Source organism: Lagopus leucura, unplaced genomic scaffold, assembly GCF_019238085.1.
Source record: "Lagopus leucura isolate 7727_CA_CO unplaced genomic scaffold, USGS_WTPT01 Super-Scaffold_100008, whole genome shotgun sequence".
NCBI classification, from domain to species: Eukaryota; Metazoa; Chordata; class Aves; order Galliformes; family Phasianidae; genus Lagopus; species Lagopus leucura.
The window spans coordinates 21,882,790-21,900,312 of record NW_024962265.1 but is presented as its reverse complement, the minus strand read 5'-3'; the positions used below and the strand labels follow the sequence as shown (position 1 = coordinate 21,900,312).

Genomic DNA, 17,523 nt, shown 5'->3' with positions numbered 1-17,523 from the left:
AGAAGAGCAAGAAAACATTAAAGTTCTAAGTTAAAAAGTAATGAAAAGCAGTATCTCACCTTTACCATTTTTAATATGCTACAGACTTAGGAAGCTTAAAGTTTGAACAAGCCTAATTTAAGACAGCACTAAGTGGTCCAGCCACCTTCTAGGGGGAAAAAAAAAAAGAAGCAGAAGCCCACAACTGCAGCAACTTAAATCTGAAACGGAAACCTACACGTGGTACCACCATGAACACTGCCATTTTCAGCAATATATTTTTACAGAATATTTTGCTCCCAGATTATTGTATATTAATGACTGTCTGAGAGCAGAAATTAAGTGAGAAAGATCTAATGAACATCCCATCTTCCTCTCTCACCTCTGTTTGGAAGAAGCAATGCTATGCATGCTTCTGTTCCTCAGATGGCCAGCCAAATAAATCCTTCTGAACAAAAGATTATTCACTCCTTCAAATCTTAAATCAGGCAGTTTAGCAAATCTTAAAATAGACAGATTACTCAGCCTTCATAAGAACAAGATATGTTAATCTTTCTAAAGGCTAAAAAAGGAAACAAAAAGATATGACTTTTGTTTGCTTACAGTTTGGACTTCCTCTCCCACTGCATGTGCAAGTATATGTATATTATGTAAGAAAGCACAGATGCAAACTGGATTTAAAAATATTACAATGGAATCCCAAAGATGACTGCATTTGAAGGAAAGCATGCCACAGGCAAGAACTAGAGAAAACAGATGATGCAAATGTACAACAAGAAGCAGAAAAAAGTACTGCAAAGTAACTTTACTGCTAAAGATGGTACCAGAATTTGGAAAGCGGAAATGGAGAGCAGTTTGTTTCTGTAGACAGCATGCACGATCAATGAGTACAAACACAAGCTGACCTCTCCCACCTACATCTTCTTCCTCTTAACTGAATTTTAACTGCTCCCTTTATTTAAAGGAGGTAGGAAATCTTGAATATCCTTGCAGCATTTGAATAAAAGCAAGCCTGTGTGCTACAGGTTCAATCTTCCATATGAATTGTCACATCTTTTTGTTTGTAGGACTTAGTAACAAAATAATTAGCTGGAATAGGGAAGAAGTAAGGCTTGGAAAAGTCATCTTTCAAGAGATTTTTCAGCCTTTTAAAAATTACAGCATTTTCCCAGTTCTTCAGCAGTTTTGTGTTAATGTGTTGCTCCCGGTTACACTCACTGAGGCTCTGTAAATACACCATCTAACAACCACCTTAACCGTAGTGACAAAAAAAAACCATCAGGACTAATGTATCAATAAGGCTAGAAGTGCAACCCTCCTGGAAAAGCAAGTGTTGCTGACTCCAGGGTAAGTCAACAGCTGTTTCTTCTGCAACATTAATTTTTACTTTTGATTAAAGTGCAAGACTTCAGAACATCAAGACTGCTCACAAATGTACAGGCTATTCCACTGAAGTGAAGTGCCTAAAGTAATAGTTTCTTGCAGTACCATACTGGCAATGAGATTTTTATAACTGTTACACCTTCTGCCAAATGAAATCAGCTTCTCACACACACTGAAGTATCTTACCTTTACTGAAAGGCTTTGCAGCTTTAAAACTCTCTGTAACCATTCAGGAAGTTTCAGACACCGTATTTAACAAGTGCACAGCAATTTTGGTTGTGGTGTGGAGCACAAAAGAAGCCATTCGTTCCCATTTCCTTATTCTTTCAATGTCTTGCATGATTAGCAGCCAAAGATCATGTCACAGCACCTTAAGCTGCCACCACAGTTAAGCTGAAGCATTTGCAAGCAGCTGCTTCCTCTTAGACCATCCCAAATTCTCAATTAAGTTTCAGTTAACTGGCACAACAGGAGTCGCTGTGCCATTTATGCTTACTTTAAAACCTTCTATTATTGTCACAACTCGCTAAAGCTATCCACACCTTATTCCACGAAGGACAAAAGTCTGATTTCAGTGAGTGTGCTTACCTGCTATTCTCATGTTTAGTTTTCAGCCAGGTAATGACACTACTGCATTAAAAACAGGAAAGTCACCTAGAGGAAAAAAAAGGAAAGAAAAATTGTAACTGCAATCAAATAAGCAACTTCATGATGTGTTAACTGTAGCAATATCATGGATTTCCCAGCCAGTAACAGTAATGACAACTGTCCTGAATAGTTAACTACTAACACAATAAAGGGAAGAAGATGCAAGATGGACCTCTTGCCATAGCATTACTTTCCTTTGTTACTCTATGAAACAAGCCATCTTAAATGCCATTACTTTAATTTCATCAAATCTACTACAAATTATGTTAATTAACCTGTGGCAAGTACTTAACAGCGCTGCATCTAAGCAGCCTTTAATTTCTTAAAGCTGCAAGTTAAAAGCAAGCAATTCCATCAATGTCGCTCCAGAATCACAGTGACATCTGGATATGAAGTTGTTGTTCAGTAATCTAATATAGTAGAACATAACTCTGGAGAGAAAAGATTTAAGCATTTTGTCCTTTGGGATACTGCACAAACTACATTCAGTGGAACTGAAAGACCCAGGTATTACAGAAAAGCACCAACACATCTCTCACCCACAGCTGCGTCCAGAAGATTCACTTTATGGCCAACGGTGGCAGAAGCAACAACCCTAGGACTATTTCAGACTAAACTGAAAATCACCGCCTATGAGCACAAGCCACACAAACATCCCAAAGGTTCTTCTTTAGAAGGGCCTGCTGCTACATGAAGCCAAAAGTTGCCACAACCTCCACAGACTCTCCTCATAGGCACCACAACTCCTCACAGCTCTGGGGCTGCACGCAGTGCTTCACTTCTGCTGCTGGCTCTGTTCAGTGGCACGGCCCTTGGCCACACCAGGCACACTAGCTCTGTTTCTGTTGCCTGGCACCAAGGCTCCCCTTACTGCTCATTCAAGGGACACAAAGCAGCTGACCATGAGTGGACCCTAGGCAACCTCATGGTGTCCCACAGATCAGGTCTGGCAAACACATCAAACACAGTCACCTTCACTGACAAAGTACCATAAATCCAATAGAAACAGCAGATCATTTCAGCAGGCTGAATACACAATTTATTTAAATTAACTGAAGTTAAATTTTGCTAGGAAACAAAGCAGTTAAGGTAGCACATTATTACCTCTATTCTTATGATAAGAAAAGAACTCTCAGTTACTTTCAAAAATATGAGGCCTTCAGACAACTAATAGTCTGCAGTCAGTATGGCCTTCTGAACAGTAAAAAAAAAAAATCTGTTTCTGAATTTAATTTGGATTTTATTTCATGTTTGCACTTAATATGCAAAAAATCCTATTGGCATTCAGTGATTTTGTTGGATTAGCTATGCTAAGGTTGAACGTGAACATGTGTAAGAATCATTGTAATTGAAGCTGTCCCACACCCACCTATCAAAAGCTGCAGTCCTATCCCAGGATTCTGAAAACCACCAAAAAAAAAAAAAACCAAACCAACCAAAACCTGTCTTCAGAAATTATTTGAAAAGCTATTATCACAATCCAGGAAATGTAAATCATTTGATAGCATCGCCAAAACCCTGGTAGTTCTCAGAGTCCATGCCAGGGAGAAAATGTAATATAGACAACTTTTTCCCCTCACTTGAATCAGTATCCGTAAGGGTCAATTGTCTACGTGCCTAGATACTCTTTGCCAAACACCATCACTACCATCCACTGCTTACAGTTTACTGAAAAGAAAATCTCATGCCATGTCACAGAATCACAGAATGGCCAGGGTTGGAAGGGACCTCAAGAATCATGAAGCTGCAACCCCCTGCCACATGCAGGGCCACCAACCTCCACGTTTAATGCTAAACCAGGCTGCCCAGGGCCCCATCCAACCTGGCCTTGAACACCTCCAAGGATGGGGCATCCACAACCTCTCTGGGCAGCCTGTTCCAGCACCTCACCACTCTCTGGGTAAAGAATTTCCCCCTAATGTCCGACCTCAATCTCCCCTCCCTCAACTTAATACCATTTCCCCTTGTCCTGCAGTTATCTACCCTTTCAAAGAGTTGATTCCCCTCTCCTCTGTAGGCTCCCTTTAGGTATTGAAAGGCTGCAATGAGAATACCTTCATCCCAGCATTTGTGCCCACTGACCCCAGCCATCATTTGTTGCAAGCAGACATATGCTGCACAGAATTTTCCAAGTGCAAGTTAACTTATGAACACCATGTCTTTTCCCAATACAATACTACTTTACCACATTATTATTAATTAAAGAACAGCCCATTAGCCATTATGAACACTCACTGTCTGTCACTCTGCGACATTAATAGATTTCATAATTGAAATTCAGACATGATATATAAGTGGATCAGGAATTTCTAACAGTGCTTAATTTGTGAATTTAAAAACGTGAAAAACAAGAATGAGACTGAGCTCAGGCTCACATGCATAAAAACAGCAACAACATTCTTTCAAATGCTTTCAAAATTAGGTAAGGCAAAAACAACAATAACAGCAAGCAAAAAACCCACTACTTCTTCCTCCTGTTTGATATATCACTCCAATCAAGCAGGGACATGAGCATTACAACCCAAATATCTTCTTGACTTACAAATGCCTGATAATATAAGTAACCACTTCATTATGATGTTAATGTAATTTACCTCTGTAGTACAACAAAGCTCATATTTACCATATCTAGAGTGCAGGAAGTGCAGCCTTTAACAGGATCTACAGGCAGACTGCTGATGAGTAAAGCAGAATCCATAACAGACACCAGGCCGAGAAGAGCATGTGAAACAGACAACAGAAGTAAGCAACAGCTCTAAGTCAAAATCAGGTGGATCTGAGGAAGCACTACAGTACATGATTGTAAAACATGGATTTATTTTTTTTTCCCCACCAAGATTGTTTTCTCAATGCAGTATTCAGAGGTACAACAGTTAAAGAATACAACTGGGATGATAAAAAGACACCAACAAACTCTTCAAGTGCCTTGAAATAAAGAACCTATCCACATAGAAGAATCTAAAGCTGGTGTTTTCAGAAGCTGGTTTTCTTCCACTTGAAGTAAAAGGAATTTATTGTTTCCCGGATACTATACTAGAAGGAGGAGCAAGAATTGCAGGTTTACATCAACCATGGACAGGAGCCAAGGCATTCTAATAGTTGGAACAAATTCTACTAACAGTACAGTCAAATCTCTGTTGTGGGCAGATGCTCTCTTCTTTAAGATGAGCACCGCTGCAGATTTCCTATTGCCTACTAAACTTCCAACATTCCTACTTTGCCGCAAGAAGTTTTGTGCAATTTCTGATGAGGCCTGAGGACCACACTTTCCTTTTCTTCTGATTCTACTCAGCACTAGCAGTGCAGGCAGGTCTTCTCGTCACAACTGCACCAGCTGAAGAGAGGTTCCTATCATCTGTAAGAGCCAATTTACACAAGCCAACGTTTATAGAAGAATCAGTGACAAAAAGTTCAGACCGGTGACCTCTCGACTACAGGAAGCCATATTCACGCCCTGAATACTTTAAAGAGCATAAAAACATAAAAAGATTGTGGCCTACAGGCAGTTAGACCAGACTAGCTGGTCAGTAGCTGGCTGATATTTTTCTAGTAGGGTCCAAAGGATATCAACCTTCAGGCAAGGCAGCCAGCTATTTAGCCATGCTGACTCACTAATATTATAAAATTCCAGTACCTAAATCTAAAGCACTGAACAGCAGAAAGGTAAGAGGAGACTGCTTTGTTAGTTAAACTAACACAGAAAGTTCTCTCCAAAGTGGCAGAATTTGATCTACTCATTGAAAAAAAGGCAGCAGAAAAACAGCAGCTAAGTAGGAATCCAGATTAGTGAGTTTAGATACTCTTCCGTCACTACAGCCAATGGCACAGGTTGAGTAACAACTCCTTCAGAACAGAAAACAAAAGACAGTTCACTGAACTGGAGAAACCAAGAAATTACACCATCCTGCCACTGCCCAGATCACCACATGAAGCTGCACGCCCATCCACGTAGAAAAGGGCTATTTACTCTGTCTGTGAAGTACTAGGGAATGGATACATGGAAAACAGTTGGGAACTGAAGTTACTGGTTGCTTATTTCTCCTCCACCCATCCTCGTGCACTGCCTTATGTCCTGAGGCAGGGGCAATTTCTAGATGCTGTCATTTCCAGTGTCAAAGCCTTTCCAAGTAGCAATCCAAAATGCTACACACAGCATGAAAGTAGAAGAAACAAATCAAAAACAGGAGATTAAAAAAAAAGAAAGAAAAAAAGAGTAAAGTGCTTTCCCCACCTTCATGTTTTACCATTCAGTCAGTTACAGTGCTCAGTGGACTTTTGGTTTGTTCCACTTTTTGGTAAGCTTGTGTGGGAATGACAACAAAAGCCTGACAAACTCATAATATACACCCATAAAGCTGCTGCATATATTCTTTTATATAGTAATACTAGTTTCAATCTATACAGTATCAGCTTTCAGAAGTGATCTGTCACTCTCGTGGGAACTCTGCCAGAAACTTCACAAAGGAAGCTTACACTTGAACTTCATCTAGAAAACAATAAGGCTGTGCTCCTGCCAGAAAAAAATAAAAAAAAAAAAAAAAAAACATCAGATTTTATTAGATGTTCTGAATTACCTAATATGCTAAGATTGGGGTATTCCTGAATTGAAGTAGTTGATATGACGCTCATCAAACAAGCCATTTGTTTCCTAGATTCAGAATGCAGGAGGAAATTGTTTTAAGTATAGTAGCCATTAAAATACAAGCACACATACAGACACACAAATGATCTGTTAATACTGTCACCCTTACAACACTGAATGAAGCCCAGCTTTCTGCACTGAGAGGAATTCCATCTAGTGTGTTCAGCTCTCTATCAACCTTGTTCAATGTTCCTGCACAAAGTGCTCTGTGACACAACTCATCTGGGCACAGCCTCAGCCCTACTTGGTTTTAAAGCCACCAATAAATTGCAAGTGGCCAGAAATTTAAGTTTTGTTCAGTTTTATTTTTCCCAAATAGAATTGCAATAAATGTTTTTATATAATAGAAAACAAGTAAATTAGCACACTGCATTCCCATTTCCCCAGGATAACAGTACTTCTATCAGCAATTTGATAATGCATTCAGATAGTATTTATGAAACAGGAGCACAAAAACAAACAGATGAGAAGCAATAATTCAGAAGGTCAAGATAATTTACTAATCTAGGAAGCTCAGAATACAAAAAGGTGCAAAAAAAAATTAAGCAGTGATATTTAACAAAGCAGAAAGCAGTACACTTCAAAAAGGACATCAAGTGCAGCCAAACAAGTGGCAGTAATGCAGAAAAGGATCTGAGAGCATATATCAGCTCTCTAATGATAGGGTCAATGATGTAGTACTGCTGCAAAAAGGGAACTGCTCATTATGAACTGTACTCTGCAGCGTATCAAGAGGCTGCTGCACGCAAAGCAAAAAGCAATTATTGTGCTGTGCCCACAAGTCATCTATATTCTTAATTGAGATCCTGTGTGTATTTTTTTTCCTAAATCTATCTTAAAGCATAATCCCCAATGGAACAATCTAGATAACAATTACATAACCTAACAACCAAAGGGGTAAAAGAATCTGGTTTGCTGTGCAAGACAGAATGGAGGTGAAGAGAGCATGCAACAGACACCCTGGACCCTTACCACCAAGATGTAATTCAAAAACAGCTTTAAATGATTCTGAGCTGGACTGTTCTTAATATCTACTGACTGCTTTTTTACCTATTTGTAACTTAAACATTTAAAATGAAATATAAACATTTTTTAAATAGTCCATTCACAAGGTTAAACAAGAAAGAAACAGAATGATATAAATCACCATAGAACTTGGGAGAAACAAGAGGCAGGCCTCATAAGATGTTTGTTCAACATCTTCATCAATGACCTTGATGAGGGGATAGTGGCCACCCTCAGCAAGTTTGCTGATGATACGAAGTTGGGAGGATTGGCTGACACGCCTGAAGGCCGTGCTGCCATTCAGCAAGACCTGGACAGGCTGGAGAGCTGGGCAGAAAAAAACCAGATGAGGTTTAACAAAAGCAAGTGTAGAGTCTTGCATCTGGGGAGGAATAATTCCATGCACCAGTACAGGCTGGGGGATGACCTGCTGGAGGGGAGCTCTGTGGAGAGGGACCTGGGTGTCCTGGTGGATGACAGGTTGGCCATGAGCCAGCAGTGTGCCCTCGTGGCCAAGAGGGCCAATGGCATCCTGGGGTGCATTAAAAAGAGCGTGGCCAGCAGGTCAAGGGAGGTGATCTTCCCCCTCTACTCTGCCCTGGTGAGGCCTCATCTGCAGTACTGCGTCCAGTTCTGGGCTCCCCGGTACAAAAAAGACAGGGATCTCTTGGAAAGAGTCCAGCGGAGGGCCACGAAGATGGTGAAGGGCCTGGAGCATCTCCCTTTTAAAAAAGGCTAAATGAACTGGGTCTGTTTAGCTTGAGAAAAGAGGACTGAGAGGGGACCTGATCCAGGTCTATAAATATCTAAGGCGTGGGGGGCAGAATGGCAAGGCCGGACTCTTTTTAGTGGTGAGTGGAGACAGGACAAGGGGAAACGGCTGGAAACTGCAGCATAGGAAGTTCCGCACAAACATGCGCAAGAACTTCTTTACAGTGAGGTGACGGAGCACTGGAACAGGCTGCCCAGGGAGGTGGTGGAGTCTCCTTCTCTGGAGATGTTCAAGACCTGCCTGGATGCCTACCTGTGCGACCTGCTGTAGGGAACCTGCTTTGGCAGGGGGGTTGGACTCAATGATCTCTGGAGGTCCCTTCCAACCCCTACAGTTCTGTGATTCTGTGATAACCTGGGTAGCAGTACGCAAGGTGCAAGTCAGCACCTCCTTCAGTAGTAACCCCATATTTGTATCCTACTCCATGCAAACCTGTAATCAGGTAAGTAATACTAAATCTGCACCAGCCTGAAATGCGTTGAAGGCTCCAGGGAGACCTCATTGTGACCTTCTAGTATTTGAAAGGAGCATATAAACAGGAGGGGGAACGGCTGTTTACGAGGGTGGATAGTGATAGGACAAGAGGGAATGGTTTTAAACTGAGACAGGGGAGGTTTAGGTTAGATGTAAGGAAGTAATTTTACACACAGAAGGTGGTGACACACTGGAACAGATTGCCCAAGGAGGCTGTGGATACCCCATCCCTGGAGGCATTCAAGACCAGGCTGGATGTGGCTCTGGGCAGCCTGGTCTGCTGGTTGGTGACCCTGCACACAGCAGGGGGTTGAAACTGGATGATCATTGTGGTCCTTTTCAACCCAGGCCATTCTATGAATTAAATTTTTCCCTCACCTAAACAAATTATTTTGAAAATGGTCAAATACTGTTACTCCTGTTTTTATCTACTGTATCTGTTATTATGCATAGCATTATCAGGCATATACAATGCTATCTATAGCATTACCAAGTTCACGGGAATACAATTAGATGAACAATCAAAATTGATTAGTACAAAAAAAACCAACAAGCTGTTATTTTTATTTCTGAGTCACAACTAGATTAGGATAGTGTTTGCTTTTGGCAGCACAGACTGCCTTCCTCAGCAATCCACAGATGGGCTTTTTTCTCCTGTCAGAACAAAAAAAAAAAAAACATAGAAAAATGCCATCTGATGTTTTCATACCTGGTAAAGCTCAACCAGCAATGCAAACTTTTGTTTAACACAGTTGCTGATAATAGATATTCCGGTCTGTTGTCTTCAAGCAATTCAGAGCAGCGGTGGTTTTCTACCCGAGATTACAAAGTGAATCATTTATTTCAGGTCAGCTTTAGCTATATTTACCTGAGCTCTGGTTTTAAGCCAGTGGTTGTGCCAACCTGAATTACTGTATCCCATGAACCAGACAGCCGAGACTACAGAAATCATTCCAAACTAGAGTAGTAATCTAAACTGCTAATAGGATCCATTTAAATACAAGATGCATTTCCTTACCAAGATAACTGCTTATCCTTCTGCTAGACTAGCAGTAGATTTTCACCCTCCATTACAAAATGTATTTAATTTGAAACTGAACTGAATGGTAGACATACAGAAGAATTACCTTAAAAAAGTAACTACTGTATTTTTATTTTTATTGTGTCAATGTACACCATTTGTGCCTTCCAATAAGCCTCTCACCTCAGCAGTTATATTCTACAATTACTCCTATAACCATACAAATTCCCTGTGACTATTGCAGAACTTCAATACAGAATATTTCTGGGGCAACTGATCCTACAAGAATGACACCACCTGAACTTCAGCTTGGTATTCTGACAACACTCAACCTAGACCTCAAATCTTTGGTTATTCAAACAAGATTTACTTCTGTCAAATTAAATTCCGCCTCCTTGAGCAGATGAAGCCAGACCTTACTTCAAAATTAAAAACAGGATGTGCAGCTGTAGAACTGGCTACCTTGCTTGTATTGGTATGTGGTTTCACTTCTAAGAAAAGAAATACATCTGAGAAGAAACATGACTCTGCAAGAGTGGTTTGATACCTGATGTGCAAAACAAACGCTTCCCAAAGGAGGTGACAAGTTACTGCCAGCAGCAGGAGCTTGCTGGTCATCAACCCAGCACTTCCACCTTAGGCAACACACACACTTCAAGCCTCACAAACAGGAAAATCTTCCTGTATCCCTGGAAGCCCAAGATAAAAGCACTAAGGTGTGTCCTTCCCACTAAGAATGAAACTCCATCTACATACCCTTAAATTAAACAAAAAGGGCTACAGAACAATCTGCTTCCACAGCACTAACAATGAACTCTTCTCAATCCATACCTTGAAAACTCTTCCATAACATCACACAAATTTCACTTTTAGTTATGATTCCTGAAAATCCAAGTCATTTAAATGTGACAAAGCCAACTGTCTATAGCTACTGATGGTCCCATTACAGAGAATCTTAGCCCTTAGCACTTCACAGGATTGGATAAAATTACACAGAGAAATTCAAAGAGATAAAATTGTTGAGGACAAATTGCAAACCTCATTCACCCGCTTCACTTCTAGCTTCGTCCCACAGCAGCAGGAAAGTCCCAGAACAGTTGTAGCAAAGGAGGTGAGGTTTAACATTATTTCCTCTCACAAGATGATCCAACTATTCTATAACTGAAACACTGCTGCAACCCCTACCATTTCAAGATTTCAAACTGATCTATGTTTCTTAAAAACAAACAAACAAAAAAAAACCACAGACGTCCACCTTGATTTCATCATGCAACAAAAGCTGTATAATCTTTCCAAACCAGCAGTAAATCAATGTGCAATGTATCCATCTGCCAGATCTCAGTGGAGACAATGTGCTGCCACAATACAGCATGCGCTTCAAATGTACAACAGCCTCCACATCTTCAATAAAAACACAGCAGAACACACTGTTATCATGCACCTTACTCTCTTCTTTACAGCAATTCTCAACAGAACTACCAAACAGAAAGGCTATAGATCTGAAAAACAATTAACGTACTCATAAATGCTGTGACTTGATACAATCATGTATGACACCACAGAAATTTGAGGCCACGCTTAGAGCATGCCACTTCATCCTGAGGCCTGTTTTGAATAGAGGCATCACAAAAGCAGAACAGAAAAAGAGCATTACGAACACTTCCTCTACAGGTCCAAATTCACTGCAGAATGATTGAGCTATCTCTCCACATTATTATCCACAGAAGTACAACCAGACTCTACATAGCATCTCTAAGATGTCAGAATGGTTTCATCATCTCATGATTGAGATTCATACACTGCACAGAATGCCTTACTGACCTCACCCCACAGAGCTGCACACTGACACTGCACAGCCATGCAGAGAGTTCTGAGGGATCTGGAAAGGCAGATAGTATTATGGGTACTGAGAGCAGCAAGGGACACCAACACAGACAAGAGGAAAAAAAAACAAAAAAAAAATACTACTAATCGCTTAAGCTTCTTTAACAAAAGGTCAGCATGAACTGAGGAAGCTATATGTGGGAGAAGAGCTTTAACCTTCGCTCAGCAGCAAGCTGATCTCACTAGGAAGCAGGGATGCGTCTCTGAGGAAAGTACTCCACAGTGACAGCTGCTGCTCACAGCGCTGTTGATATCACTCCTTCCTCTTCCTCCAAGGGGCAAAGGATCCCCCGCTACACCACCGAACCCATCCTCATCTGTCAGGCTCAGCTGCACTTCACTGTGTGCCATCAGCTGCAGGGACAGCACCACACCTCAGCTCTAGGGAGAAGGGGCAGTTACTAAGCACAGAACAACCAACATGCAGCAGGGCCACAGCAGGACTACAGGACACTGCACTATAGGGTCATGTTGCAGGTATCAGACTGCTGTCAGTAACTAACAACCACCAGTCTGCATGACGTGCTCAGAATCACAAGACTCCTGAGGTACAGGGGAGTTTGTGCTCCTGGTCCACATTAGCAGCCAACCTTTTGTGAGGGATGGAGCGGACAACACTCAGAAATGGAGAAAAACTCCTTTATAGCTGCAGTGACTCGCTTTTTTTTCTGTGGAAGATGCACAGAGACAGCAAAAAATACTGCATCTCTAGACTGGTTTCTGAGCACAAAAGTACCAGAACCAAAATCCATAACCATCTCCTCACTGGGTACAACATTTCAGCTACAAACACTGAGCACATCAGCCACAGAACCACAGTATCATTACAGTTGGAAAAGACCTCTAAGATAATCAAGTCCAAACATCAACCCACAGCCACCATGCCCACTAAATCACCATCCTTTGGGTGGAGCCCTACTGGAGATGCTTACCACCATTAGGGTGGTACCAATGCTCCTCTGTCCCAAGTTCACCTAGCTGAGATCTTCACTTGCTATTTGGGCTTTTATTAGGAGAAAATTCATCCCTTTCAGAAACCAGTACTAAAGTTCCTTTCTGGACCTCACATAAAGGCTTGAAAGAAATCTATGGGCTGCAGCGCCTTCGACTGAATGACCATCACCCTTTCTACATTACTTTTAAGCATATCTCTTATTTTTAGGAAGACAGACATTTTCTCCTACAGTGACAAACTGGCTTTTAAGTAAGATCATGAAGCATCTTTATTCTGCATATACTAACTGTTACTAATATGTTGACAAAGTACATGTGCTTTCTCTAGCAGTGATCTATGAGCCAAAATAAGTGGCTAGGAGCAGGTCAGAAGCTGGCAGTAGTAGAAGCTTTCACCATCTTAAATGTTTGTGAAATGCTGACTCAACTATCTGGTGATATCACCGCAGATTAAGAAAAAGGTCTCTCCTGCTGTTGTTGAAAAGGCAGGAGAAGGTAGGAAAGTCAATCAGCCACACCAAGGGGGCAAGTTTCCTGAAGAGAAGGGAGCCTGTAAATGTCACCTATTTTGATGTTAATGGCTATTTTAACTGGACTCTCAAGACATTCTCAGAGAACTATTGTTGTTTTGCGCATATAAACACAATGTAAACTTTTGCCATTAAAACTGATTCAACAGCTCTGCCAAAGAAATACAAGGGACAGTTCACTCCAGCAGCTCTCTCTACCCCAATAGTCTTCCAAAGCTGCTTCCCTCTTCCACAAAATCTCATCCGTATGCTCTTGGTACTGAGCTCCAACATGAACTAGATAAAGTTAAGTTGCTCTGTTTGCAAATGAAGATACAAATTATTGAAAAGGCACCTTAACTAATAAAGGGCAGAATTAGAGACATAACTTACACAGAAAAAGATTTCTTTCTTTTAAGAAAAAGAAGTCTAAGCCCTCTCGGGACCATTAGGAAAAACAAGACAAGGCTCTACTTAGATTCATAGTTAGACATGGTCCTTCAGAAGATCAAGCTGGGAGCCAGATCCCCTAGATATTGTTTATAAATGTTTTAATGTCCAAATTGAGAATTATGGTGTATAAAAAGAGAAGTTCAAGCAGCGAGTTTTCTCCTCACCTCTATTACATCACCAGGCATCAGGCCTGGATAAAACTACAAAATGTGAACTTCATGAGTTAGGCTGGGCCCACCTGTCTTCCAGCATATGTCCCGGGATTTTGCTCCCTGATAAAGAAAGCTAACCAAAAAGGAATTAATGAATATTCATCTGCCAGTGACCAGGCAACCTTCTGGAGCGGCAGGGAGCAGAGCGCAGCAGGAGCAGGTTGTTAGATTTGCCCAGACATTGCATGAAGCCTCACGTAAGAGGGTAAGATTCCTGACGCCATTGCTGACGACATTTGTCTTGAAGTAAAATGATTTATTAACAGCCCAGGGAAAGGGAAAGCATTCTAAGCCATAAAACAATCACAGTAATTCCAGTGCTGTTGATAGCAAAGTGATTGTCACAGGCTTACGCAGCAGGCCACTGGCTGAGCAAACATGCATGTCTACAGTAATTATACCTTAAATCTTCAACCTCCTCAACAGACTTTTGTGAAAAACCTCAAAACTGAACTTACATTATCACTTCTTCTGTGAATAATTTGAATCTTAAGCAGCAAATTCCCAATGTCTGCCAGACATTCATCTTACAGACACCTAATTTTACACTACAAAATAACCTATAATCAAAGTGGTATTTTTGCAACTTCCACAGTACAATCCATCTTGTGGTCTTACATAAAAAGTCCCTCTCCTATATGCTCTGGCCAAAGCCAGAAACAAAATATCCAGCAGGACCAGCTCACATTTTAAACAACAGCTCACTAAAATTCCATTAAGTTCTCAAACTCTTTCTACGTTACGACTCTTTTCTAGCAGTGCTGAAAGCATTCTCCTTGTAAGTAGAGCCTGCACACCCCAGACTGACTCGGACTGCATCTAGAGAGGCTAGACAGCAATTTGTGGGCACTGCGAGGCAACTCTGCTATTTAGCTATTCACTCCGCACTCACTGTGACACGGTCACAGTTAGAAGAACGGCCTGCCACAGAGCAGGCACCTCCTCCATGCTTAGGCCATGAGACATTACCACACAACACACCAAGCTGTTAACGTGGGAAGAGCCTGCATCGGCCCCAAAGCAAGTTACAAAACCTGTTTTGCACGGAGACAACCTACAGACCCGCAAGTGCTGCTGAACAGGACTGCCCTCTGGCTGGGCCGGAGGGGGCTGCTGATGGTCTCCAGTCACACCTTGCCTACCTCACAGGCTTTAAAATACAATTGTGTACACACATTAACCAGCTGTTCCTGCTGCGGATTTGGTTTCTTCCCGTACTATTCTCCTATCAGGATCCCAGGATCAAGTACATACTTTGTTAGATGGAAAGGAGCTGCCAGCTGTGCGCACCTGCGAAGAACACTGTGGGTTCCAGGTGTGCACAGCATGACAGGGCATGCAGTATTATAAAGCTACTCCATATCCATTACATACACGGATAGACAGCGAAACGCAAATATTTTACAGAGGTCAGGAGTCACAACTATCACTTAAACCACACAATCACACTTTTAAAAGTGAGAAAACAGAGAGGACCAAGTTACACAGCCTGCCAACGGCTCAGGCGTTCAGCACAGCTGGAGGCACGCATCACAAAACCGTGCTTTCCCTTACTTTAAAACCTCAGAAACGCAAAGGGAAACACGCGGCTCGGACAGGTACGCCGTAACACGACCCCACCGCTCAAGAGAAGGCAGAGACCGCAGAAAAGGCAGACCTTTGCGCCCAGCCGCCTTATTTCAGCAATAAAACGCTGTCTATGGGGGAAGCGGGACACTCAACTCCCCGCCTCCCCCTGTCCCTATAGAGGGCGGAGAGTCGCCCCGTTACGGTCGGGGGGGCTCCCAGAGCCGCCCCCGCGCAGCGCCGCGGCTGTTCCACGGCGGAGAGCCCACGGGAGGATCCGGGAGGGAGGGACGGAGAGCCGGCCGCGGCTGCCGGCAGGGCGGAGAGGAAGGGGGCAGGGAGTGCGGAAAGTTGTATCTCCGGGGAAAGTCGGGCGCGGGGGCACGCGGCCAGCATCGGACCGGCCGCCCGGGCAGGGGAGCCGAGGCGCTGCCACCGAGGCAGGAATTCCCGCCCCAGGAGCGGAGCGCGGGCGTCGTGCAGAGGACGCGGACCCCTACCTGCTGATGGGCGGCGACGGCCACGTCGCGCAGCGCCTCCGTTCCGCTCAACTGCCGCGCAGCCTGCCCCGGCCCGCCCGCCGGCGACCGAGAAGGAAGCGGAGCGCTGCCGCCGCTGCACGGGCAGAGGAAGGCGCGCAACGGCGTGCCCGCCCTCTGCCGGTGGCGGACCGGGCCCGCGGCGGCGGCTCCGCCCACAGCCGCACCCCGTCCACAGGCGCGGCCTTGCGGGCCGGGGAGGGTCGTCCTGGCAGTGCGTCGTGGGGCTGCTCTGCTTGTGTTTGTACTTCCGTAACGATGAGTTCAAAAGATAACAGCGTGGGGCTGCGCGCACCTGGCAATCATAGAACAACAGAATGGTTCGGGTTGGAAGGGACTTCAATGCCCATCTACTCCCAACCCGTGCTGTGGGCAGGTTGTCACCCCTCCAGCTCAGGCTGCCCAGGGCCCCACCCAACCTGGTCTCCTGTACCTGCAGGGATGGGGCATCCACAACTTCTCTGGGCAGCTGTGCCAGGACCTCACTGCTCTCTGAGCGAAGAACTTTCTCCTTACAGCCATTCTAAACCATTTGCCCTCTTTCAGTTTAAAACCAATGTCCTGTCCCTACAGGATTTCTTAAAAGTCTTCTGCTATTCTGTCGGCTTCAAAAACATCTTTCTGGAAAATTATTATGTAGCCAAATTTGTTTTCCACTATAGACCAGAAAAATTTCTGCTTTAAAATAAAAAAATCTTTATTTCTTCTTTTTTTTTTTTTTAAACTCTTCAGACAGAGCTGATCTGAGTTATTAAAAATAATAATAATAATAATAGGTAATCCGTTTCCCTTAGTGTTGTTTTGTGGCTGCTGATTTTTCTTATTCTCTTCTCCTTTTTCTGTGCTGGTTTCCATCTAACTCCACCACGAGTTGGTGCAGGCAGGCAGGCAGACTGGCAGGGCACCCACCGTTGTGCTTTGTGGAATAAAGGTTGTGTTGATGCAGCTCCCTCAGCTGGGCTGTTGCTGTGGTGTGCATAGAAAGTGCTCACGCAGCAGACAGCCAGACTCAATTACGTTGCTGTCAAACCACAAAGAGAGCATTTTTGCAAAATCAGTGTGGTGCTTCGCTTCTTTGTAGGGAACAGAGTCACACCCAAAATATAGGGCATATCACTCATCATCAAAGCCAGGCTGACAAAAGGAAGTTTCCATGTCTTACTTTAACCACCTCTGGTCAACACATCTTTTGACAGGTTTAAAATAACACATTTTGATCCCAGCTGCTCCTGGCTGCAGGATGTTTGAATGGCAGCCGAGTAATTTCCTCAGCAAGTGCTCCTAAATCCATTCAAGTTTCAGTCATACAGTAATGTTGTAAGGAGCAAAGAAATATAAAAGAAGGATTTCATAGCTCTTTATTCTAAATGTTTGCTATGGGTATATCTTTATTTGACATTATTGCTGTGTTCTCCTGATTGCGTACCAGGTGACACTGCACAGCTGACTCATAAGGTCAGTGTGGTATAAGGAGGTTGGGTC

General features: G+C 43.0%; 1 protein-coding gene across 1 annotated transcript in view; it reads right to left on the bottom strand.

The window, feature by feature from the left end:
• Nucleotides 1-16,088, bottom strand: part of FAM3C (FAM3 metabolism regulating signaling molecule C) — a 29,982-nt gene extending 13,894 nt beyond the window's left edge. Inside the window, exons 1-2 of the mRNA XM_042872925.1 lie at nt 16,003-16,088; nt 1,951-2,016 (exon numbers count right to left, since the gene is read on the bottom strand). Coding sequence (XP_042728859.1) covers nt 1,951-1,963 — 13 coding nt within the window. The 5' untranslated portion in view covers nt 1,964-2,016; nt 16,003-16,088. The remainder of the gene's footprint in view (nt 1-1,950; nt 2,017-16,002) is intronic.
• Nucleotides 16,089-17,523: the final 1,435 nt, after the last annotated feature.